Genomic DNA, 24,609 nt, shown 5'->3' on the forward strand with positions numbered 1-24,609 from the left:
TGCAGGGCAGGTCTCGCCTCCGCATGGGATGGTTGCACTAGACTGGCATCAGCAGCCAATGGGGCACCTCCCGCCGTCCAAGTCCGAGAGACGGTGAGCTCGCAGCATTGTTCTCCGTCGATTGACCGTTTGAGGTACGTACATATACGTCCAGTGGATGACGTGAGATACGGGAGTATAGATGGATGTAGCGGGTTGTGCAGATACATCCAACGGCATCTCCATATTTACTCATCCATGAGCCGATAGCAAACGCCATCCCGGTGGGTTTGACCTGCCAGGTTGGACTCGTTATTGCACAACGGATGGCAACAGATGATGGAAAGCCATGGGTTACCTGGGATATTCCCATCCGATCATGTGCATAGATTGGAATCTGGACTGTTTCCGACTGAGCTGTCAAGTGAGCCCTCCACACCGGCGAAAAAAACACATGCGGAAACTATACCAAATCAGACTAGTTCAGTGTCAGATTGATGAGGGTGAGAAACATATTTCCACCACCGCCGGTTGGTCAGCTCCTGGATACTCTTTGCAACCCCCCTCCGACCCCGGAAACGGAAACGGGTAGGTACATATCACCCTGGGACAGAAGATATAGTACCTTGCTACAGGGGTTTCCGCTTGATTCCGTGGTCTCTGGCTTTAGTTTAACGTCTAGAGCCCTGTCCATTGAAAATGTGAGGCGGTCGAATGATGCTCCTATATTGGGTCGGAGGTGCGACTGCCAGTTGGTCATTGGTTAGGTCGGAGGGATCGTTATCTTGCAGTAGCCTATTCAAAGGAGCTTTGATTCAACAAAGGGAATATTCTTATTAATAAGTTTACTCTGTCGCGATCAAATCGCTGATGGGAGGGGCAAGGGGACCTTTGTATAGATCTGGACTGAGATGAATGTATAAGCCCGTCGAATATGATCAGGTACAGGGAGTCACCGTGGGAGATACGATCTCGCCTACATGACGACTAACATAGTTCTCTGGAAACGCAACAGTGCTTCATGCGAACTCTCGATCGCAGTAGATGTTGCATCGTCATGAACCTCGTTTTAATACGATGCTTCCCCCACGGTGAAAGTGGCATGAAATATCACGTGACCCTAAACCAACACACACGATAAAGAGTCACCAAAGTCACTGAACACCAAGTTTCACGCCGCTCGACTCGCAGCAGCCTCCAGTTACCGTTGTTGTTTCGTGACTAGAGAGCTGCGGATAGGATCACAAGCTGCAACCATGGCATCCGACCTTACTCCCCAGGTTTTGGAGTGTCTCGCCTCAACGGACGAGCCACAATTGTCGAGTCATGTCTTCCCATCAGCTCCAGCGCAGAGCGTCAAGGCTGCTTTAGACCGTCTCACCGCGAGAGACATGGTGCTCCAGGAGACTATAGAAACTGAGGAAGTGTATTTACTGCCTGAAGCCGAAGGTATCGTTGCCAATGGCAGTCATGAAGCTAGGGTTTTCGAGGCAGTCAGTGCCGCGATGGAGGGGTTAAAAATCACCGATTTGCCAGATATCGTTGGAAAGGAGATCGCCAAAGTCGGAACTGGAAACGCGTTTAAAAAGGGGTGGATTAAGAAGGACAAAGACACATTGAGGGCGGCCACGGATTCGATAGAAGACACGTCCCGCGACCAGCTCGCTATTATCCAGAAGACGAAGACACACCCAGACGCCAAAATTCTCGCCGAGCTGCGAAAGCGGAAGCTCATCAATACCCATAAAGTTTTCGTATATAAGTTTTGGAAGGGACCCAAGTATGCCAGAGAATTTGTCAAGGAAGAAACAGATCTCACGATGGACATGCTTGCCGATGGTTCCTGGAAGACGGCAAAATTAAAGGGATACAACTTCAACGCCAAAGGAGCCATAACACCCTGTGGCGCCCTGCATCCACTGAATAAAGTCCGCCATGAATTTAGACAGATCTTTTTTGAGATGGGATTCAAAGAAATGCCTACTAACCGTTACGTTGAATCTGGATTCTGGAATTTCGATGCCCTATACGTCCCTCAACAACATCCTGCCCGTGATCTTCAGGATACCTTTTATATCTCTGACCCCGTGAAGGCGGATAAACCGAGAGCAGACCCAGAGAACGATATCCATTTGTCAACTTTTAACCAGGATAAAAGTTCCCCTGCTTCAAGTACTGCCTCCAAACCCCCAAACTATGAGGAATACTGGAACAACGTTCATGCTGCACATGAAACCGGCTTCCGCGGTTCCATCGGTTACCGCTATCCTTGGAGCGAGGAGGAATCCTTGCGCCTTGTCCTACGGACTCACACCACCGCTGTCTCCGCTTATATGCTTCAAAAACTAGCACAAGACCCACGTCCTGCCCGATACTTTAGTATCGATAAGGTCTTCCGCAACGAAACCCTAGATGCAACCCATCTTGCTGAGTTCCAGCATATCGAAGGTGTGATTGCGGACTTCGGTCTATCTCTCGGGGGGTTGATCGGGTTCATGGAGGTTTTCTTTGGCAAGATGGGCATGCATGGACTACGCTTCAAACCCGCATACAACCCTTACACTGAACCCAGTTTGGAGATTTTCGCCTACCATAACGCCCTGAAGAAATGGGTCGAGATTGGAAATAGCGGTATGTTCAGACCGGAAATGTTGGAACCAATGGGCATTCCTAGCAACATGCAGGTTTACGGCTGGGGATTGAGTTTGGAGCGACCAACTATGATCAAGTGAGTTTTCCCCCTGTCCGTGCGGGTATATGACACCTCGTTATAGATACAATAAATGCTTACATACTTACCCCGCGAATAGATACGGTCTGAATAATATCCGAGAGCTGGTAGGACACAAAGTAAACCTCAACTTCGTCGAATCGAACCCTGCCGTGCGGCTAGAAAAGGATTAAAGAGACGCCCTCCCTTAGATGAGTTATGTTATGCATACGATTCGATTACGTTGCTACCTACCTACCTACCTTAAACCAATTTAATTGTTATATTCCGCTTTAACTTTTGTTAACCTTACTCGAATTAATCATGAGACGGGAATAACAGCTTTGAGGAAAGAAATGAAGTAAATTAAAACTAAGCTTCGGTTACACATCTGGGGGCAACTTTTTAAACCGTGTGTTCTAAGAATAATGGTCAATGACAACACCATCCCTACAGGGAGCTTCGACGTGGGGAAAAAAAACAATTCATATAGATGCATGTGATATGTTCTGCCCGTATCTGTGCTTCGACGTGTGATCTTGACCGTCGCAGCTCATCAGAAGGCAGCTTTTATTCTCCCGGCATAAGTGATTACAAGAATCTGCTAATCGACTTCCTCGCCCATGCTTAGGAGACCGAGATAGTTATTCACATATCTCGATCGGACGAGGAAGCTGGAGTACCGGTTCATTTGTAGAATAAGAAAATGGAATGACGACAAGGGTGCAGATTTGTAGGCAGAAGAGTAAGTGGTATTAGAAAAAGGGAGATTATCCACTGTTGCCTATCTTCTGGTTTGATTCTCTTGACTAGAGATGTCTTTTATATGGTATTGTCTGGCCGTAAAAGGTCTTGTTGGGAAGGAGAAGGTATGGTTTTGAATTTTTATATTATTTCATTTTTTGGCTCTGTTCGTTCCCGCCACACTTCTCTGGTGGATTCGTATTATCGCATCCTCTCAAAAGAATAGGTGGGACGGCGCTAGAGTTTTCATAACATCGGAAATTCCTGATATCCATTCCCATTCACCATTCCGACCTCGTTTCAAGAAAATGGATCTATAACAGTAAACCACTATTATCAGCATACGTCCACACAAAAGTTGTTCTCGTGATCCTTCTCCCGGTGCCGTGCTTTGAACTGTTTCGGTAAGGGCATTATATACCATTTGGCATCTAAAATAAAAAACGACTTCTCTCCTCCCGCTTATCGGCTTGCGGTCCAGACGTTCTTCAAGAATCCATCCCTCTGAGCCAAACGGTTCAAGCTGTCATCACCCTCGCCCATAGCGCGTACGAATCCGGACAGAGCGTAGACTTGGTTTTCACCGGTGTATCGGCCGTTCTCGTCGACCTTAGCGATGCTGATTTGAACCGAAGCGTGGTCCTTGGCCTTGATGATGCGGTTGGTGGCGCTGCACTTGCGGGGGACGTAGCTATTTCACACAGAATCTCATTAGTAGCTGCAGGGACAAATTCACTTCTCGCTCGACGTTGATAAGGTTTCTGTGGACAGGAGGGAGTTTGCGTACAGATCGACGATTTCGCCCTTCTCGTTTTCCATTTTGGCGGATTAGATTGAGTGTATCTGGGGGAGAAAGGGTTGGTCGGAGGTAGAGACGGAGGGAGGTGGAATCGGATGGTCTTCTCTTGTCGATGACTTTGATGCCTTTTGCTGTTGGCGCGAGATGTAAAATCGCTTTTTCGATTGTGCGTCATGTGACCTGGTGGGAGATTTAGGTTCAGACATATCAAAAGCATCAAATAGACATGGAAGAACTACGAGCGAACGTTCAACGGGTTAATATTCGATGTTCAAGTTATCCAAGCCCGTGTGTAGTCTAATTGTTATCCTCTAGATAAAGGGTATACCTAACTAAGCCTTCAATTATGTACAAGAAGCAGAAACGGTCGAATATACTGGCTCGATAACGGCCACGAGATATATACCAGGATCACATCGAGCTCTTTTGCTCCTTTAAATGAGCTTCAACCTCACTTATCCAGCGGACCTCTACTCCTCTCGGCCCTTCTTTCTTAAAGGTCACGAGTATAACTCTGTCAGGATCACCTCGTTTCTCGGTCTCCTCCAGTTCTTTGCCTGGGTAATTCAAATCCATAATCAGCCTGCCATCAGGCATGCTGCCCAGTGGCCGCGGCGAGATAAACTTATGAGTCCATGCTGGTTTACCAGAGTGAACGAACTTGATCAGTTCTTCCCGTCGGCGCGTCGACTCTTCAGCTGATATCGGCACCTTTTCACCCGGCCGTTCGAGAAACTGTGCAACGAAGCTGAGCAGTAGTACTTGGGGAGGGAACATGATTACTTCGTCTGCCTTTGTACGTCGTAGCCATTCTGTAGCTGACAGGAATTGCGCTTCTGTAACCTCTACTCCGCCATCCGAGGTAGGTACTTGGACTTCTTCGCTGTCCGCTTCCTGGCCCGCAATATCGACAGCACTAGTGCCATTTGCAGGAGGGAGAAAATATAGATACATCTGCGTCGTGAAACGGCGGGCGTTGATGGAAGGCGTTACCCAATGCGAAAAGGGTATAAGGGATTCTGCGCGTACTTTCATTAACACGACCTTTTCCACCTCAGGAGTCTAATTCAAGGCAGCATCTCACCAGTATCCGGCTCAGCATTGGCATCTATGCCCTTTAGCCATTTCTCAAACGTAACTTCGTTCCTATGTATGGCATGTCGACCTTCCTCTCTCTCCGTCGGGCTAAGTTTCACCATGCGCCCAGTAGCCTTATTTTTGGCAAGTAGAATACCGCTCTCCTCGAACGTTTCGCGGATCGCAGCCCGTCTATAGTGAATTCCATCATCGTGGCTGTCTGGGTGACCTGCTGGAGGGAAATCGCCATCCTGAGAAGATATATTTCCGCCCGGGAATACGTGTGCCGATGGGAACGAGGAGGATGTTTTTACTCGATGGAGAAGCAGAACTTCATCCTGCGGCGATATAAGTATGACACTGATGAAGTGTTAGTTTACTCCGTTTCAATTTTATTAATCAAGGAGACTTGCCTTGAACTTGGACGTGGTATTTTATAATCGATGGCTGGCTTCTTGCTATCATCTGGAGCCATTGGTTTTCGATACTGTGGTATTATGTGAATATTTGAATACGGTACTCTCTGTATAGAATTGAATGTAGCCCTCTTTTTCGATGGTGCGGTGCTGCGCAATAATGAGCTTTCTGGACAGTTGACTGGTTGTCGTGAAGCTGTGATGCTATACAGCCGTGGAAGAGGGGAGAAGGCAAGCTTGGAGGTCTGGTGATGGATTGCGTGCGGATGCCATTTATTTATGAGAGCAGGCATCGTTATAGACGACGTTGCCTGTTGAAGCGTCTGGTTGACCCTGTGGCGGCACTCATGGGCGTGTGGGGAGGAACGAGCGCGCATGGATGATTGTCCCGAGGTTGTCTATCAAAGCCCCGACAGCCGAGATGGCCATGGGACAAAGACACGAAGAGCCACCTAGGGTATCTACAAGAGTAGCTTAACACGCTATCTTTCATTCTCGATACTTCTGGTGGCCCTGTTATGGTCTAAGTATGGGAAACATTGGTCAATGATATTACATGTTGTGTTATACCACGTACCGCTACAAATATGAGTAAGGATAAAGTGCGGATTAGTTTCCATTCTGTCATAATGTGTAATGTGCATAACTATCATCCATAATATTCAGGGAACTCATAAGGAGCGTAAACTTTTAGTAGTCGACTGTTAGGTCAACTTGCATACCAAACCACCTGCTACCATCAGATACAACACCACTTTAAACTCCTGAAGCCTCGCCAAACTGAAATAACGACATCTGAAGGAGAGAGTAGGGAAAATAAAAGATGGGTGGAAGGTTTAAGAGTAAAGCTTCTTATCGTAGGTGTGCAGGCCGTGGACGTTTCCTTCAGCCTGGGCACTGGTAGTTCGTACCTCGAAGCGAACAGTTCCCTTAGCAACACCTTCATGGAGGGCCTCCAAGCTCTTGACGCCCATATCCTGGAACGAGTGCTGGACACCGGCAATAAGATATGGAACGAACTTGGTGATGGAGCCACGGTCGAGGACGGAGCCAGACACACCCTGGGCAACGAGCAGACTGTCTTTCTCAGAGAAGTATCTCGCTGTGCCGGCAGTGCTCTTGCTGCCGCCTGAACCGGCGCCGGCTTTCTTTTCTTCCATGGCGTCGATGCTGCCCATACCACGGTAGGCCTTGACGAGCTGTCCTTCGCGGCTGACGAAGTACTGGCCTGGAGACTCGGTGGTACCGGCAAGAAGGCCGCCCATCATGACGGTGGAGGCACCCATGGCAAGGGCCTTGACGATGTGGCCTACGTTCTGGACACCACCATCGGCAATACAGGGAACACCAAAGCGGGAAGCTAATTCAGTTACGCTGTGGACGGCGGCGGCTTGTGGTCTGCCGACGGCCATGACTTCCTGGGTGATGCAAGCGCTACCGCTGCCCATGCCGATTCTCAGGCCATCGGCACCGGCTGCAATGAGGGATGCGGCCTGTTCGCGAGTGACGACGTTACCGGCGATAACGTCGATTCCGGGGTGGGTGGCCTTGACGTGTTTGATCATTTCGATCTGGTAAATGCTGTTACCCTGGCTGCTGTCGAGAACGACGAGGTCAAGACCGGCCTCGACTAGCTTTTGGAGTCTGTCCTTGTCCGCGGGGCGAGTGCCGATGGAAGCAGCGCAGATAAGCTGCTTTGAGTCAGGGAGCTTGGAGGCCAATGGGTAGTGGAGGTTTTTCATAAGATCGGAGCGAGAGAGGAGGGAGACGATGTTTCCTTGCTCGTCGACGATCGGGAGCTTGCCCTTCTTGGAGGCACGCAGGACCTCGTTGGCTTCCGCCAAGGTGGTGCCTGATGGAGCTGTGACGAGATCGGTGGACATGACAGCGGTAACTGGGTCATTCAACTCAGGGTGGAATTGGATGTCCCTGCTGGTGACAATACCAACCAGCTTAGAGCGGAGGTCGCCATTTTCTGATTTTCCACGTTTAAGTCAGTGGAGGATGCGAGACATATCAATTGTATAGTCAAATCATGGGAAGCGGACAATCTCAGATATAAATCTATGGCTCTCCAGTGCAGCTCTCGCCGCGTACAGTTGAACGAAAGTTATGATAAGATGGAAAACATCATTGGAACGCAAGGGTGAAGAATAATGAAAAGTAGTATAACTCACCAGTTACGGGAAATCCACCGAATCCCCACTTCTGCTTCAAGTCCTTGGCCTCTGCGACTGTGGTCTTGGGAGAGATAACGACTGGGTCGAGGATAAACCCGTTCTCATACCGTTTCACCTTCCTGACCATCTCAGCCTGCTCTTCAGCAGAGCAATTGTGGTGAATGACTCCGAGACCACCCAGGAGAGCCATATGGATTGCCATGGAGTGCTCCGTGACGGTATCCATAGGCGAGGAGAGCAGAGGCACATTCAAAGAGATGCGCTTGGTAACAGGCGACTGCAGAGTCACCTCGGATGCGGGGAATCCTGCCAAAACAGATATTGGTGATTAGCCTCCTATCCTTGTGCTGTTTCTCTTGACGTTCTAGCAGGCGCATTCATACCGATGTATCCAGGAAGCACCAGGAAGTCGTTGTAGGTCAGGGCCCCGCGCTTGTTCGAGTCAAGCAGATCCTTGATATCCAGTCCATCCCCAGACGTGTACTCCGTTTTCAGGAGGTCCAGGGCCTTGGAGCAGTCGACGAACTCCGTCCTGCCGCCCAGGGTCTTCACCGCGTTGCCGTTGCGGCCGTCTCCATTGGAAAGAGGCATTGCTGATATATATATATCTGCTCAGAGGGTGCGGGTATGACGAAGATGGACAACCGTCAACAGAGACTGCTATGGAAAACGTTCTGTTGGCGGGGAGAAAACTTCTTTCCCAAGGGAAGGAAGAGAAAACCCAAAGGAAGAAAAATCGAACAAGGAAAATTTGACGTTTTGTGAATGCTCGCGTGGAGCTGAGTAAGCAGAGCTAGCACAGTACTCTATACAAGCACTTATATACAACCATAGATCAGATATAACCATATAAATAATGATCATAATATATAATATAGGACCTTGACTGGAGACTTCTTGATCCTCGTTATCAACACTGGTGGCTATATATGTCTAGCATGTATCTCTACCATGTTCTTCTGTCTCAACCTTATTTTCTACTTCATCTTATCATCTTCTTATCACCATCATCTTAACATCTTAATCATCTTCATCTTGTCTTCTTCCTTTTTTCATCTTATATCATCTCATCTTCATCTATCATATTATCATGTTATACCTGGGGGGGCGTATTACGATAACATAAATACACGTATCGTACGTAGTAAAACCGTATAGAACACGTCATATGGATACAACACGTGACTTTGACATGTGAGAACCCACGCTAGTCCCCTTCGGGCATCTTGTTTACCACTTTCTCCCCACGTCAACAAAGCGACAAAAAGCTGTCGAGAAAGCAACGAGAAAGCAACGAGAGAGCAACGAGAAGAACAAGCAAAACAAGCAAAACAAGCGACCAGGCGAGCTGCAAGATCCGATCGGACAGCGCCAACGCTAAGGGGACACCGCCTATCGCGCATACCACGGCCACCGTCAACAATCCTAGCCTGTCTTCACTCGCTAAACAGCTCTCCCTGGCTGTCTGCAATATTTATTCATCGCATCACCCCTGGACTGCACGGAGCATGAGGCGCTATGCTTAGGCTTGAGAGGGGTGTTGGTTCCAGTATCGCTTCTTCATCCATCTCGCACCACCAGTCCATCTCATGATGTCGTCAAACCCTCCCTCGCTACGACGACGAGGCCAGTCCGAGCTGCTGCCGGCGTCATACGGCCCTCTGCGACATGGCTCAACCGCCTCTACAAACTCCTCTCTCTATTCAATGTCGTCCAGTTCTCATATGCCCAGTCGGACGAGCACCGTCTCTTCGCACACGCCCAGTGATTTCGCTCCAGAAACGCCAGAGCGCAAGGTAGACCTTCGTGGAAGACTGGGAAGTTTTGATGCTGCCCAACTCAGCGCTGGTGAGACTTATGGAAGCATCCGGCGGTCGTTGCGCCCACTGCCACAGGCGCCCAACAGCACGCCGCCGAAGGCAAGACCCTCGACGGCGTCTGCTTCTTCATGCCATACTCGAAGCCAGACGATGAGCGGCTTCGTACCCCAGCCAGACTTCACATCACCGTATTCGAAACCATTACATAGCCAGCCTGAGTTCACCTCACCGTTTTCAAAACAGCTAAATAGCCCTTCTCGCGATCACATAAGTCCCATAATTCAGGAACAGGATGAGCCTCTTGAACCACGGACACAGAGCGTACGACGCTCTCACCACTCTCGCACACAGTCGACTCCTCATGCGCCATCCCTACAGGCGGCATTTACAGCGCCAGAACTACATACTTTCCAAAAGTCGACGACCAGCCATCTTCGAACTCTCTCACAGATCGCCCAAAGTGACGGGGATGAATTCGCTATAGCCACGGCAACCCCATCAGTCGTGGGTCTGCAAGGCCGTCGGCGGCTCAAACGTGCTGACTCGATCCGTGGTGGTCCAAAAGCAAGTGCTGCTGCAAGACCGACGGGTGTGTCTGCTTGGACGGCGACCAACTGGATGGACAAGCAACGTCGATTCTTACAGGCCTATGAATACCTGTGTCATATCGGAGAGGCCAAAGAATGGATCGAGGACGTGATACAGAAACCGATCCCCCCCATTGTCCAGCTTGAAGAGGCACTACGCGATGGAGTCACTCTGGCAGAGCTCGTTCAAGCATTATACCCACACCGCACCCTTCGAATATTCCACAGCCCCAAATTACAGTACCGCCATTCTGATAACATCGCCCTCTTCTTCCGTTTTCTAGACGAAATCGCACTTCCAGAAGTCTTTAGGTTCGAACTAATAGACCTCTACGAAAGGAAAAACATCCCCAAGGTTATACACTGTATACATGCGCTCTCTTGGCTGCTGTTTAAGAATGGTGTCGTTGACTTTCGAATTGGAAACCTCGTTGGACAGCTGGAATTCGAACATCATGAACTGGAGCAAACACAACGAGGCCTCGACAAGGCAGGAGTTCCAATGCCTAGCTTCTCAGGCATGGGCGCCAAATTTGGAGCTGAACCCGAACCTGAACCGGAACCGGAACCGGAACCCGTCGAAACAGGGGAAGAGAGAGTTGCCAGGGAACTGCAGGAGAACGAGGCTTCCATAGCAGATTTACAATCACAAGCCAGAGGAGCACTCGTTAGACTACGACTAGGCGACTTGATGCAGGGCCTGTGGGACCAAGAACACATGTTAATCGACCTCCAGTCTAGAATACGCGGAGACTGGGCCAGGCAAATTTCTGAGTACAGATTGGGCATGCAAAAATTCGCTACCAACCTACAGTCGGCCGCCCGAGGTTTCATAGTTCGACTAAGGCAGGAAAATGACCAAGCCTGGTGCATAGCGGCGGAAAAGCACATCCTACAGTTCCAATCTCTAGTCCGAGCGAGGAAGGCCAAATCAAAAGTTCAGCTCATACAGACTCTGGCCCGTAGAGAAGAACATGGTATCAAGAGTTTCCAAGCTGCTATACGCGGTGCTCTTGCGCGGAAACTGGAGAGTGACCGGTATGAAGAGACAAGAGATGCCGAGGGGGCAGTCCAATACCTCCAGTCAAATATCAGAGGTATGCTGCTACGACGGTCTGTGCAGCTCGATAAAGGGCATCTCGAGAAGAAAGCCGCTGCTGTCATTGATATACAGTCAGCTCTTCGCGCGAATGCTACCCGGAGCAGGATAGAGGGCGAAAAGGCCATGCTGGCGAGATTTAGCCCCGAGTGGTTAGAGATTCAATCAATCGTCCGCGCAAAGGCTACTCGCAGCAAGGTAGAGAGTCAAAGGGCTATGCTAGCGAAGTTCAGCCCCGAGTGGTTGGAGATTCAATCAATCGTCCGCGCAAAAGCTACCCGCAGTAAGGTAGAGAGTCAAAGGGCTATGCTAGCGAAGTTCAGCCCGGAGTGGTTGAATATTCAGTCAATTGTTCGTGCGAATGCGTCACGTAGCAGAATAGATGCGGAAAAGGCCATGCTGGCGAAGTTTAGCCCCAACTGGCTGGATCTTCAATCGATTTCACGAGCCATCGCGGTGAGGAGGAAGATTGAGGAGACCAAAAAAGAATTTAGCACCCACGAGTCCTCTGTTATCGAGCTCCAAGGGTTCATCCGGGGACAACTACTTCGTGATAACGTTGATGCCTGCAAGAGCGCCCTTTTCGCCAACACAAGTAGCATAACCTCTGCTCAGAGCAGTGTGCGAGGTTTCTTACTGCGACAAGCCCAAAACAAGGAGAACGAAGCATTGCTAAAAGAGAGCGGGACTATCTGTCGTTTGCAAGGCCTTGCGCGAGCCGCATTGCTACGGATAGACGTTGGAAGCCTCTTATCAGAGCTGGATACTTTCACGGATGAAATCATTCAGCTCCAAGCCCTCTCACGAGCAGTGCTTGTCAGAGCCGATGTCGACAACCTTCTAGGCGAGCTAGAGGCGGAGGAGGATGTGATCATGGAGCTCCAGACGCTCGCCCGAGCAAGCATGGTCCGCCAGCGCTTTGCCGAAAAGCAACGATTCTACCGCGAGAACATGGAGAAAGTTATCAAAGTCCAAAGTTTCGTGAGAGGCAAGATACAAGGAGAGGCATACAAGAGTCTCACCAGCGGAAAGAATCCTCCTGTTGGAACGATAAAGGGATTCGTCCACTTACTGAACGATAGCGATTTCGACTTTGACGAAGAACTTGAATTCGAGAGGCTACGAAAGACCGTTGTTCAACAGGTGCGACAAAATGAGATGGCGGATCAGTATATCACCCAGTTGGATATCAAGATTGCCCTTCTAGTCAAGAATAAGATTACCCTAGATGAAGTTATCAAGCACCAAAAACATTTTGGTGGACACGTCGGTGCGGTCTTGTCGAATGCCGATATTGCTTCGAAAGATCCGTTTGATCTTAAGGCCCTCAACAAGACATCCCGCCGGAAACTAGAACATTATCAGGAGCTGTTCTTCCTTCTGCAAACCCAGCCACAGTATCTAGCGAGGGTATTCCGACGGCTGAGGGAACAGGCAGTGTCCGAACGTGACTGTGATAGAATAAAACATCTTGTCATGGGCTTATTCGGTTACTCTCAGAAGAGACGCGAGGAATATTACTTGATCAAGCTTATCGTACGATCGGTGAAGGAGGAGATAGATCATTCAGCTTCTCTTCAGGATTATATTCGATGCAACGCATTCTGGACCAAATTGCTGGCAGCCTATATCAAGACACCTCGGGATCGGAAATTTACCAAAGATCTCTTTGGTCCACTTGTCAAAGAGGCTATTATTGACAACGCCGACCTCGACCTAGAAAGCGACCCCATGCAGATTTATCGCTCCGCTATTAATAATGAAGAGCTGCGTACTGGTCAACGAAGCCGGCGCAGGCCAGACGTTCCACGAGAAGAGGCTATCAGAGACCCGGAGACGAGAGAGACTTTCATCCGCCATCTTCAAGATCTCCGTGACATCGTTGACCAAGTGCTAGCCTTGCTAGAAGAGTCGTTGCATCGTTTGCCGTTTGGAATCCGCTTCATTGCACAACAAATGTATGAGCACTTGTTGGCTAAATATGAAGAAGAAGACAGGGGATATATCCTCCAGTTAGTAGGACAGTGGGTATGGAAGAGTTATCTACAGCCTGCGCTCTTAGACCCTGAGAGGTCGGGCGTTGTCGAGCGTGCCTTGACTCAGGAGCAGAAGAGAAACCTGGGAGAAATTGGTAAAGTTATGGGCCAAGCTGCTTCCGGAAGACTATTTGGTGCCGAAAATGTCTACCTCCAACCCCTGAATACTTATATTGGAGAATCGATACAGCGACTTGGAGGAATTTGGGGAAATAGTAAGTGTGCCCATTACCAAGCTACTTGGTAATTTTACTGACACTGTTCGCAGTCATCACTGTCCAGGATGCGGAGGCATACTTTGATATCAACGAGTACAACGACTTGTACGCCAAAACAAAACCGACGTTGTATATCAAGATGTCCGATATCTTCTCAATCCATCAACTTATTGCAGCCGAAGCGCCATATATTTGCACCAGCCCCGAAGATACTCTTCGAGAAGTCATCCGCGACCTTGGTAGCGTGAAGAGCAATGAAAATGAGCTCTTGACCGTTAGCACTTCTTCCGAAATCAGTCTCACTTTAACTCCTAAGCTGCATAACATGGAAGGTAAGTGATATACACCTATGAAATGCATTAAGTAGTCCACTAATTTTGTGCTGCAGATCCGGATGCGGAAATCAAGGCTCTCCTGGTTGAGACAAAACGATGCATTTTATATATCATTCGAGTCCAATCCGGCGCCAATCTGTTGGAGATTCTAGTCACTCCACCAAGTATTGAAGATGAAGGACGATGGGCAGATCTTGTCCGCGACGAGCTGTCGACTGGTGGCCGGAAACGCGGCGCCTACTCTGATACCAACACGCTGATTGATATTGGTGCTATGGGTTATGCAGAGTTGAAACGGACCGCGCTCGAGAACATCGTCAATCTCGAGAGAGCTGGCAGAATCAGTCGACATAACCAATATCAAGACCTTCTAAATGAAATTGCCGTCGACATCAGGACCAAACATCGTCGCAGAATTCAACGGCAGCGAGAGCTTGAGGGTGTTCGCTTAACCCTAGATCGACTGAATGACCAATCCGGCTATCTTGAAGGGCAACTAAAGACATATAACGACTATATTGAACAGGCCATGATTACACTACAAAACAAGAAAGGAAAGAAACGTTTCCTAATGCCATTCACGAAACAATGGGACCATGAACGAGAGCTTCAACGATCCGGCCGTGTTTTCAAATTTGGCTCCTACAAGTACTCTGCCCGAAACCTCGCGGACAAGGGAGTTCTTGTCCACTGGAAGGGCTACACGGAACGTCAATGGGACCGCGTCGATCTCACCATCTCAAGTAACGCGGTTGGTATTTTCACGATTGATGGAAGCAGCGGCAACATGATGGTTCCAGGAGCAAATGCACAAATCCCACTAGATGACCTGCTGCAAGCCCAATTCAATAACACGCAGTTTATGGATTTGTTCGAGGACCAGCTACGCGTCAACGTCAATCTGTTCCTGCATTTGATTATGAGGAAATTTTACAATGAATGAACAATTGTTATGATCGGGGGTGGACTTGGAATTGGAATTGGAAAATTATCTTCTTCTCCTATTACCCTTTTTCTGTTTTTTTATATTATATTTTTAACTCCTTTTTTATCTGTTTGACGTTTTCTTACCCATCATGAGGTTCTTTTCGGTGTTTTTATACGATGGCGACGGTGCGGGATGGGCGGTATAACGATGTCGCTGTCTGCATTTTTCTATCTTTCCTTTGTTTGTTTTTTATGTTTTTGAGATATCACCCTACTGCATCGGCATATATCTAGTTCCATTGCAAGTATTATGGACTGGACATTCGTTTCTTGTATGCTATTAACTTGGTCTCCCTATTTTCTGCACTGGATAGATTGGAATGTGTCCTGGTGGCATGATAGCTAGGTTATTTCCTATCCGTATGTAGTTATTTAGTGGACGAATAAATACTCGTTTCGGCGAAATCTATACTCTGCTCCGTATACTTGTCTATTAGTTAATAAGAAGTGTTTCTCCTCTGTAAAATCCTCCTTGTTTTGCTGGCGCCACTTAGAGGCCACTTTTATGAGGTTTGTCACGTTGGCTGGGAGTTGGGATCGACAAGCACCAAAACACCAAAAACCTCCCTGTTCTTTAGCATCACCCGCAACCCATCAGCCCCTCGAGAAGAAAACCCTTTCGTCGCCGATATCCTTCAGCATAGAACCTTTGGGCGATTTCGTCCTCGTTATTAGCGACTGTTCGCGGGGATACACCGGCTCTTGCGACTTCCTGCCGTCGAATCCATCGAGTGCCTCTCTGCCTTTAACCAACTCCGCATTCTGGTCAGACAGAGCAATCACTTACTGCTCAGCGAACGCAATTAAGATACAGCTCTTCAACCATCTTACCCTGGGGCCAACCTGACCGAAACCTACTCAAACCCGGATAAACACGCTCGTCATGGACCTCAATTCGTTGAAGGACCAGGTTAGCAACCTGAGTCTGTATGACATCAAGGCGAGCGTCCGCAAGGTGCAAAATGGTGAGTAAACTGGATGAGACTTTGACTCTCTGTCTGGATCTATGAAGGGTCAAATTCATAAGTTATTCTGGTATTGATATATGGCTTCTCTTATCTATTTAGCTATGATGAACTACACCGAGATGGAAGCAAAGGTTGGTACCCCTCATCCGCAGTTTATTGTCGGAACTTATGTATGGGCGTGTTCACCAGCTAATGGTCTATTTCTCTTGTTTTTACAGGTCCGAGAAGCTACAAACAATGAACCGTGGGGAGCATCTTCAACTCTCATGCAGGAGATTGCAAATGGGACACACAGCTAGTTCGTTGCCTATACTTATTGTATTCTTCCTATGAACTCCCTGGCTAACTATCCGGTTTCTTCAGCCAGCTGCTCAACGAGATAATGCCAATGATCTATAAACGCTTTACGGAGAAGACTGCGGAAGAGTGGCGGCAGATATATAAGGTACTGAGTTTCTCCGCCCTTTTGGTTTATCATGACAAATTTATCAAATATTTTTCTAACAGGCTGTATTATTTGTTTAGGCTTTGCAACTGCTTGAATTCCTAATTAAAAACGGCTCAGAACGAGTTGTTGATGACGCACGATCTCACATATCCCTTTTGCGCATGCTTCGCCAATTCCATTACATCGACCCTAACGGCAAGGATCAAGGAATAAACATTCGCAACCGCTCTCAAGAACTTGCTAAATTGCTGGGTGATGTTGAGATGATTCGTTCTGAAAGAAAGAAAGCGAAGGCGAATAGGAATAAATTTGGTGGATTCGAAGGAGGAATAGGCGTAGGAGGGATGTCGTCTGGTGGATTCTCCGGCGGAGCGGCTGGTAGCTCTCGCTATGGCGGATTTGGCAGCGAAGACACACACTACGGAGGTTTCAGCGGAGGAGTGTACGGCGATGGAGGCGGGTTCAATGGAAATACTAGCGAATTCCAGGAAGCTGGTAGGAGATCCAACCGATTTGAGGAGTATGATGAGGGTGAAAGCAGTGGATATTCGGTACCCTCCCGCCGACCTGAACCATCGTCATCCCGAGCAGAATCGAAAAAAGCGGCTCCTCCAAAGGCCCCAACCCCAGACTTGGTCTCCTTTGGTGATGATGACGAACCAGCACCGGCGCCTCCAGCTGCAGCTCCTCCAGCAAAAGCACCATCCTCTATAACCAAACCTGCCGGTACAAGTGCCTTGACGGAGCTTACACCCCAAAGCATGGATGATGATGACTTTGACGACTTCCAATCGGCTAGCCCTGCCACGCCTGCTACTAGCACGACTATACAATCCAAATTTGGCTCAATTGTTCCCCCTGGCGCACCAGGTCAAACCCAATTCGCTGCTCCAAAGCCCATTTCAGCCGCCCAAGGTGCAAGTCTTAACGGACTGGCTGGCTTCAGATCTACCCCTCAGACACCATCTGTTGCAAGTACTATATCTCAGGGCTCAAACATGGGACCACTTTCACCATCTACCCAGTCCCAGCCGCCTAAGCCAACTAGCTACCAAGCCTCACAGCCAAACTATTTCACATCCGTCCCCATCCCTCAATCAAAGCCTTCGGAACCTTCGACGAAATCCACCATCAAATCCCCAACTGCAAGCTCCTCGAAATCGGGTGGCGATGCTTTCGGGAGCCTATGGTCCTCCGCTAGTGCCAGTGCTGGTATCAAGTCAACAACTCAAACTCAGAGTAAGGGGCCAAACCTCGCCAGCATGGCTAAGGAGAAGGCCAGCGCTGGCATATGGGGGGCACCCAGCTCCAATGGGTCCCCTCAAAGCTTTGGTGGAAGTCCCAGCTCCCAGCAGCAGAATAAGCCTAGCGGGGGGAGTGCACTAGATGATCTCCTGGGTTAAACAGCTTTCGGAATTGCGGTTTTGCTTAACGAAACCCATGATATAGTAAATATGCTTTGGATAGCATTCATCCATTGCATGCCTTCAGGAATATTGCGTACAGACAAAATTGTTCCGTTCCGTCTGCCTTGGTATCGATTTGTTTGCTTTGCCCCTTTCTGGTTCATGCTAAATATTCCCCTTGACTCCTTCGAGCTGGCTTTAAGTTCTCATGTAATTATGGCTATGATAAAGATGAAATATGCAAGGCTCAACCCCTGTCTCTTATTTAAAAATACACCAAATGATCAGCCGGGCTCAGAAATAAAGGGTTCTTGAGGTTTGACTAATCTTTCCTCCACCCTTTGGCATCAGCTCATAGTTATACTTGATATAGCCGCATAATATAAACTACTTGGGAAAAAAATATCACCGTCGGCGGCTTGAAGATACTGAGAGAATCAATCTAGACGTATAGACGATATATTTATATATGCTTATTTGTATTCATTCATTTATAGTCCAAACCCTCCCTTTAGCCTAGCCACACGATTTTATGCATGTCGTGAGGATACACCCAACATGTAAAAAAAGTAAAGAGAACATTAAGATGGAAAAAAGGTAGTAGAAGACAAAAACCTAAAGGGGAAATGAGGTGGGCTAATAACGAGCAGCAAAACTCGAGCACAGGAGTGAAAACAATAAACCAAGGCCCACACACATCAGCCACATTAGTACCGTCGCAGACAGCCTATTCGGGGTTATCACGAAGAAGAATTGAAGAAGAACATATTATGTGAGAGTCATGTTTGGAATCGTGTCGACCAGATAAGCTTCCACAATTTTTTGGAAATGTAGGGGAAGAGGGAGTAGAGTAAATAAATGAAACTAGTTGGCCCTTATTCTCATGATGTACGCCAGGTATCTCATTTATTCGTTTAGAGAAGAAAAGTCATGACGAAGAGAGAGAATCAACTTCTTTGAAAGTAGATTGCTAAGTGGATTCGGAGGCTCGCTTAGAGACACTTTTTGTCCGTTTCGCTGCCCCGGAGGCGGAACGAGCTAGCTGAGCTTCAGAATGCTCAATAGGAGGAGGCATGGATCTGCTATGCTGATGTCCGCTGAGTAGGTGAGGGGGATAGGGGTTTAAGTCACGACTGCTTGTTGAAAAGGTAGATACTATCGGCGGATGCTTTTCCCTGGCTTTGTCTTTCTCCGTCTCTTTGATTTGGGCGGCTGAAGTGTCCATTTCCTGTGTGCCACTATCTGTTACCTCGATGTCAGCATGGGTGTTTGCTTGTGCCTCGCCTTCGTCAGTTGTACCACTAATATGGGCATCGTTCAGCTGTGAGGTTGGAAGAGTAGTTGCAGTCGGGGTTTGCTCGGTTTCGCTTCCGGCGAGGTTCGCGTCGACCATGTTCAAATCACCATTCAAGGAATTTAGTCCACCTTCGATATCTCTAACAAGGCGTACGAATTCCTCTGGAACTAGTCCACTCTCTCCCGTCCTTGGGTCTTCGGCAACAAGCCACCCTTGTCCGTGGCGATAAGAAACTAGAATTACCTGGCCTTCTTTCAAAGGCAGCTCGTTTTCATGCTCACGAGTGAAATCGAAGAGTGCTACAGCTTTTCCGTGCATCTCCTCGTCCGGTGAGACAATTGTAAACTGGTAGTCCCGCGAGTACCTCGAGGGGTCATGCCACGCGTCATCATCTGATATATCATCATCAGAAGCTAGTTCGAAATCTCGATCGTAAGATCCGTGGTTATGAAGTGAATTACCGAGTCCCGAACCTCCCACTGCACCCTGGTCACCGAAACCAGGGTGATATGAACGCCTGCTATCCCCTGCCGGGTAGGTCACGTATTCCCCTCCTGGTCCATCCTCGTCCGCGTCGTCGTCCCTCACATAATATGTTTCGCTGCCATCGCCGTTCACCCCAATCAAAACACCCCTTTCCGCATCGATAGCGTTGTCGGCGTCAACCCCGAAGCCGGAGCCTTTGCGTCTGCGTGAGCCGGGCCTACTCTCGCTAGAGTGACCGGATTTATTCTTTCGATGCCGCGAAGTTGTCACAACCGGACTATGTAAATCCTCGTCTTCGCTATAAGGGGGTCCGTCCCCAAATGCTATCGGAGGAAGTTGTTGCTGGCTATACATCGTACCCGGGTCCCAGTTCGGGGCGGGCCAGTGAGAGCGGGTGGCGTCCAGTGAGGACAAGGGCGCATCTGAAATCCTCCGAGATTCGTGGACGGGCGTGGAAATACCCGAATCCTTGGGAGGCGCGCCATAGTGAAGCGGGTGACTCGGTGGATAGGCAAAGTCCCGAACTATGGCGTAGGGAAGGCTTGACTGGTAGACGGAAAAAGTATTAGAGATCGTAGAGGTAGGGCGCGAGCGATTTTGAGAATTCGACTTGTTGGAGTGAACAGATAGTCGGTTCTTTGCATATGACGAAGGTCTTTGGAGGCTCGATCGTTTGGTAGTGGAGGATGCTAGTGAGGCTCGCGCTGAGATCGGAGGCGGAGTGGAGGTATCAAACTGAGGCGGCGACTGTGACGATGCCATCGCAGTCGCCATCATATGCCGTTGTTGTGAACCCTCAAACCAATGATACCACAAACGACTTCTATCTGGTATGACAGGAATTAGGCGCAAGCGGGCGCAGGCTTATATCGGGTTCGCGTTTGCCTTGTCACTTGCGAATCGGCAGGGTCGAGGTTGCTGTTGAGGATAGCAGATTCGAATGGCGGTTCAGGCAGCTCCGTTGCCAGATTAATATCGCGTCGATATGAGGTCAGAGGGGGTCTACCTCGATAAGGCGGGGGAAAACGAGAGGCGGCTGTCTTCCTCAGGCACAGTTTAATAAATCAGTCAAGGCAAGAAAATCAGCTCTCAAGTATACCAAACATGCTGTGGTTATGAGACCAGGAACAGATAAAAATGCCACTGGGCCCGCAGCAGGTCGCAACAGATTTAGCCGCCAATGTGCCGCTGAGTCGTTTGCGTATTGTGACCTTTCAGCTCAGTAGTTAGAAGGCTAAGAGAAAAAGTGGCCACCAACAGACGCATATGCGGGCAAAGTTGACACGTCTGGCTATGGAAGAAGCTCTCGATCTGTCTTCAGGGTGAGAGCGAGGCTGTCATGGGCGGGCTTGACGGTGCTAATGGTGTCTGGCAGGCGATGGAAAATCGACGTGGGAAGGTACCAAAATCGGTATGGTTGAGTTTATGATGAAACACACCAGGGTCGTAATTGACCAAACAACAGCTAGGCCGAAATTCCACAGGTGTCCCACAGGATTTCGTGGTGGACCAGGGGCTTGGGGAGGGAAAAAGAAAACTCGACTAGGGAAGCAAAATGATAGGTAGTTCTATTTATAGCGCCAACTCGAAACCGTTTCAAGGCGACTTTTCAGTAATCAGGGCCGAGAGAGGACCTGTGTCAAGGCATAGCAGCCGGGGGAGCCTGACGAAACGAGGTAAACGGCCACGCGAGATGAGGACGAGGGTGAAGAGCAGACACAGAGATATCTCGATCAAACGATGAAGTTGGAATGTCCAAAAGCGGACGAGGGAAAAGAGGCTCATGGTCACATGACCTTATGCTTAATATCTCAATCGCGACGTCGCTTCATCAACAACTTCGACGGCTTCGACAATGAAGGATCGCAGACATACGACGGCTGGATGGCGGGGAGATGCTGTCTGTCTTCTCTACGGCGTGCAGGGAGGCGAGTCCTGGTGGGAAAATGTGAAAGACTGTCTTCGCGGGCAGCCGTCGAACTGCGCGTTTGCTAGATGTGCCAAAGGAACTGCGACAATCTCCAGTTCCTCGGGCGTTACAAACGGACATGTTGCTGCTTCAACAAGCTGGACCAGTGTAGGGTGCTTTAATTGCTTCGAGGTCCGCAATTGAATCACTACTTCCCCAGGATGGCCACGATGACATCACAGCATTCCCTTGAATTATATAGTAGAAAGTCAAGCTTTCTCCATCAACACTCCAATCGCTACGATCTACCCCCTGAGATATACTCAACCCTGATCATAGTGGAGAATAATCACCTCTGGCTCCTCCTTTTGTTTCTAATGGTGATTTCTCGGGACCGTCTACCCTAGCAGTCCAGTACCCATCCAGTGGCGCGTGGGGGTTCTTTGTCGTGAAATTGCGCCGTATTTCCCCGCATATACAGGATGCCGGTAGGCTTGTTGAATTTAAGCCCCGTCTCGTTTGTTCCATGCCAGCAGCAACCGGCGTCAATAATCCTGAATGATAAATAAACATCATATGTCTCCACTCACTGGCATCAATGACATCGGCTACGACGATCATATCAAATCCTTTCATAGAGAGGTGTCTTTCGTTTGTCTAGAGCACCTGAATGAACCGCCATTCTGATGGCATTTTACATGTTTTGCTACTTGTGCTTTACAAGTAGTCTGTTGAAAGCGTACTCGAGAGTCCTTGTCTCTCCTTCGTTCTAGATATGTGTTGATAGCCTTGCGGACTTATAGCAAGTGAGATCTCAAATATCATTAACTACCACCTCAAGCCACAGCTTTGCCCTTACAGTCACTCACTTTCAAAGTGACTATAAGCCTAGCTATTAAATAATAGCTTAGTGAAGTGGGATTTCTTATCTTACCTCAACATATAGGCCTCGGGTCCAGGCCTCATATTTCTCTTTCTACAACCTACCTAGCTACCCAGGCTCCTTGTAACCTTCGGTTGTTCAGTTTCAAGCTGAAGCACCACACCCTCTATATATCGAGAACCATCCTGCTCATACTAGAACTACCCTTCGGCTTGCTTCTTACCTGGTCAAAATGGACAATAAATCCAAGGCTGGCGACCTGAAAGGCTACTTGACCGACGACATAGAGCAAGTGAGCCCTACAAGCGAAACAAGCCCATGGAAAGACTTAGAGGACAGTTACCCTGAAGGCGGGGCAGTCGCCTGGCTAACTGTCGCCGGTGCATCTGCCAGCCTGTTTGTATCTTTCGGCTGGGTTAATTGTGTGGGAATTTTTCAAAGCTATTATCACACACATCAGCTAAAGGCATACACCGAGTCAGAGGTTGCATGGATTTCCTCGCTCCAAGGTTTGTTTCTCCTTCTCTACTGTCCCTTTGAGCTGTTTTGCCATCTTTCTGTTCTGTTCCCACTGACTTGACCCAAGTTTTCTTCATGTTGTTTTGTGGCCCATTCTTTGGTACAATTTTTGATAATTGGGGTCATTCATACCTGCTTATGGTTGGAACCGCTCTCCACGTTGGTGGCTTGATGCTTGCAAATTTCATGGATACATACGCTGGCCTTTTGCTTAGCCAAGCGGTTTGCTCAGGGCTCGGAGCATCAATGGTGTTCTACCCATCGGTTACATGTGTGAGTTATATTGGTCTATCTCATGCCCGAGTGGTACATTCGATTCTAATCTTGAAATACTCTTAGGTTGCAACTTGGTTCTTTCAACGACGAGCTGCCGCCCTGGGACCAGTCGTCGCAGGGTCTTCCCTTGGTGGCGTTATTTTTCCCATAATGGTCATACGTCTAATTCCTAAATGGGGCTTTGGCTGGACAATGCGTGCCTGCGCCTTTCTCATCCTCTGTTTGCTTATCTTTACCAATTTTACACTTAAATCGCGCTTGCCGCCGTCGAAACGGCCCTGGAAATTGGCTGATATGACCCAACCGATGAAGGAGCCTGCATTCTTGGCGCTATCAGCCGCTATCTTCTTCTACTACTGTAAGTTTTCGCTTGATGGATCCTAGCCTTTGATCAGTTCAATAATACTTTTGTTTAGGGGGTATGTTTCTCCCCGTGACATACATTGTCGTTGCAGCTCGTAAGGAGGGGATGTCTCAGAATTTAGCCAACTATATGGTTCCTATTCTTAATGCTGCTAGGTAAGCACTCTCGATTTTCTGCTGTTGACTTTGAGTCTCTAATGGGAGTCGTTAATATAGTATTCTTGGACGCACTATACCCAATATCATCGCCGACAAGGTTGGACGATTTAACATCATGATCATGATGTGTACTTTGACGACAACTCTTATCCTCGGGCTCTGGATGATTGCCTCGGATAACCTAGCTATGATTCTTTTTGCAGTGTTCTTCGGAATCTCATCAGGGTCGGGAGTCGGGCTTACTCCAGCTCTCGTTGCCCAGGTATCCCCCATTAAGGAGATAGGTATTCGGACCGGATTGGCATTTGCCATCGGATCGTTGGCTGGTCTGAGTGGATCACCAATTGGTGGCCAGATTATTGAGGCGAGCGGTGGTTCTCTGCGCTACATGATGGTGTTTGCCGGGGTTAACTGCACTATCGGCACTGGATTCTTTGTCCTTGCTAGAATCATCTTAGGCGGTATGAAGATGGCTAAGGTTTAGGAGAGCAGGAAACGAGGGAAAGAGATATAGACGGGGATGAAGCCGGAGATAGAAATAGAACCGGAGACAGCGATAGATGCATTAGATTTTACTGCAAGTTAGCGATAGAAGGCAGTTTTTAGCAATAACGATGACGATGATATGGGAATTAACATTAGGACTGACATTTGGGATAAAAAATGGAACTGGCCTTAGACTTAGAGAAGGGGAGGTGGGAAATCGGCATATGGAGAGATACGCCTACACCTGCAAATTCGAACCTACAACTAGCGGGGAGCACTGCTTTAACTAGGAAAATGTATTGATTTACTAGGAAATATCTATTTTTTTGGAGTAGCTGTTACTTTTGACGTACAAATATCCCTCCAGCAACATTCTTTCCACCAAAGACAGCTACTGAGGGTATCAAGTTGGAGGAACGCCG

At 48.5% G+C, this 24,609-nt stretch overlaps 8 protein-coding genes across 8 annotated transcripts; 4 read left to right on the top strand and 4 right to left on the bottom strand.

Annotated features, from left to right (window-relative positions):
* Nucleotides 1-1,235: 1,235 nt before the first annotated feature.
* Nucleotides 1,236-2,711, top strand: GIQ15_03226 (phenylalanyl-tRNA synthetase alpha chain; the record flags this gene model as incomplete). Its single annotated transcript, XM_033550643.1, has 1 exon — nucleotides 1,236-2,711. One exon carries the CDS (start codon nucleotides 1,236-1,238, stop codon nucleotides 2,709-2,711), a length of 1,476 nt encoding a protein of 491 aa, XP_033407804.1.
* A 1,184-nt stretch (nucleotides 2,712-3,895) lies between these two features.
* Nucleotides 3,896-4,252, bottom strand: GIQ15_03227 (40S ribosomal protein S21; the record flags this gene model as incomplete). Its single annotated transcript, XM_033550644.1, has 2 exons — nucleotides 3,896-4,124; nucleotides 4,170-4,252. The coding sequence occupies 2 exons, from the start codon at nucleotides 4,250-4,252 to the stop codon at nucleotides 3,896-3,898; spliced, it is 312 nt and encodes a 103-aa protein (XP_033407805.1).
* Nucleotides 4,253-4,643: 391 nt separating this feature from the next.
* Nucleotides 4,644-5,774, bottom strand: GIQ15_03228 (uncharacterized protein; the record flags this gene model as incomplete). The annotated part of the gene is made up of 3 exons (XM_033550645.1): nucleotides 4,644-5,251; nucleotides 5,317-5,669; nucleotides 5,719-5,774. 3 exons carry the CDS (start codon nucleotides 5,772-5,774, stop codon nucleotides 4,644-4,646), a joined length of 1,017 nt encoding a protein of 338 aa, XP_033407806.1.
* Nucleotides 5,775-6,561: 787 nt separating this feature from the next.
* GIQ15_03229 (IMP dehydrogenase) lies at nucleotides 6,562-8,496 on the bottom strand (the record flags this gene model as incomplete). The annotated part of the gene is made up of 3 exons (XM_033550646.1): nucleotides 6,562-7,700; nucleotides 7,903-8,211; nucleotides 8,289-8,496. 3 exons carry the CDS (start codon nucleotides 8,494-8,496, stop codon nucleotides 6,562-6,564), a joined length of 1,656 nt encoding a protein of 551 aa, XP_033407807.1.
* Nucleotides 8,497-9,497: 1,001 nt separating this feature from the next.
* Nucleotides 9,498-14,943, top strand: GIQ15_03230 (Ras GTPase activating protein; the record flags this gene model as incomplete). The annotated part of the gene is made up of 3 exons (XM_033550647.1): nucleotides 9,498-13,662; nucleotides 13,716-13,997; nucleotides 14,054-14,943. 3 exons carry the CDS (start codon nucleotides 9,498-9,500, stop codon nucleotides 14,941-14,943), a joined length of 5,337 nt encoding a protein of 1,778 aa, XP_033407808.1.
* A 927-nt stretch (nucleotides 14,944-15,870) lies between these two features.
* GIQ15_03231 (ENTH domain-containing protein c) lies at nucleotides 15,871-17,806 on the top strand (the record flags this gene model as incomplete). Its single annotated transcript, XM_033550648.1, has 5 exons — nucleotides 15,871-15,952; nucleotides 16,055-16,125; nucleotides 16,174-16,253; nucleotides 16,319-16,400; nucleotides 16,481-17,806. The coding sequence occupies 5 exons, from the start codon at nucleotides 15,871-15,873 to the stop codon at nucleotides 17,804-17,806; spliced, it is 1,641 nt and encodes a 546-aa protein (XP_033407809.1).
* Nucleotides 17,807-18,779: 973 nt separating this feature from the next.
* Nucleotides 18,780-20,369, bottom strand: GIQ15_03232 (putative High osmolarity glycerol pathway protein Nbp2; the record flags this gene model as incomplete). The annotated part of the gene is made up of 1 exon (XM_033550649.1): nucleotides 18,780-20,369. One exon carries the CDS (start codon nucleotides 20,367-20,369, stop codon nucleotides 18,780-18,782), a length of 1,590 nt encoding a protein of 529 aa, XP_033407810.1.
* Nucleotides 20,370-22,616: 2,247 nt separating this feature from the next.
* GIQ15_03233 (monocarboxylate permease-like protein) lies at nucleotides 22,617-24,185 on the top strand (the record flags this gene model as incomplete). Its single annotated transcript, XM_033550650.1, has 5 exons — nucleotides 22,617-22,893; nucleotides 22,971-23,176; nucleotides 23,243-23,537; nucleotides 23,596-23,698; nucleotides 23,759-24,185. 5 exons carry the CDS (start codon nucleotides 22,617-22,619, stop codon nucleotides 24,183-24,185), a joined length of 1,308 nt encoding a protein of 435 aa, XP_033407811.1.
* Nucleotides 24,186-24,609: the final 424 nt, after the last annotated feature.

Source organism: Arthroderma uncinatum (assembly GCF_011692745.1).
Source record: "Arthroderma uncinatum strain CBS 119779 chromosome Unknown scaffold2, whole genome shotgun sequence".
NCBI lineage: Eukaryota > Fungi > Ascomycota > Eurotiomycetes > Onygenales > Arthrodermataceae > Arthroderma > Arthroderma uncinatum.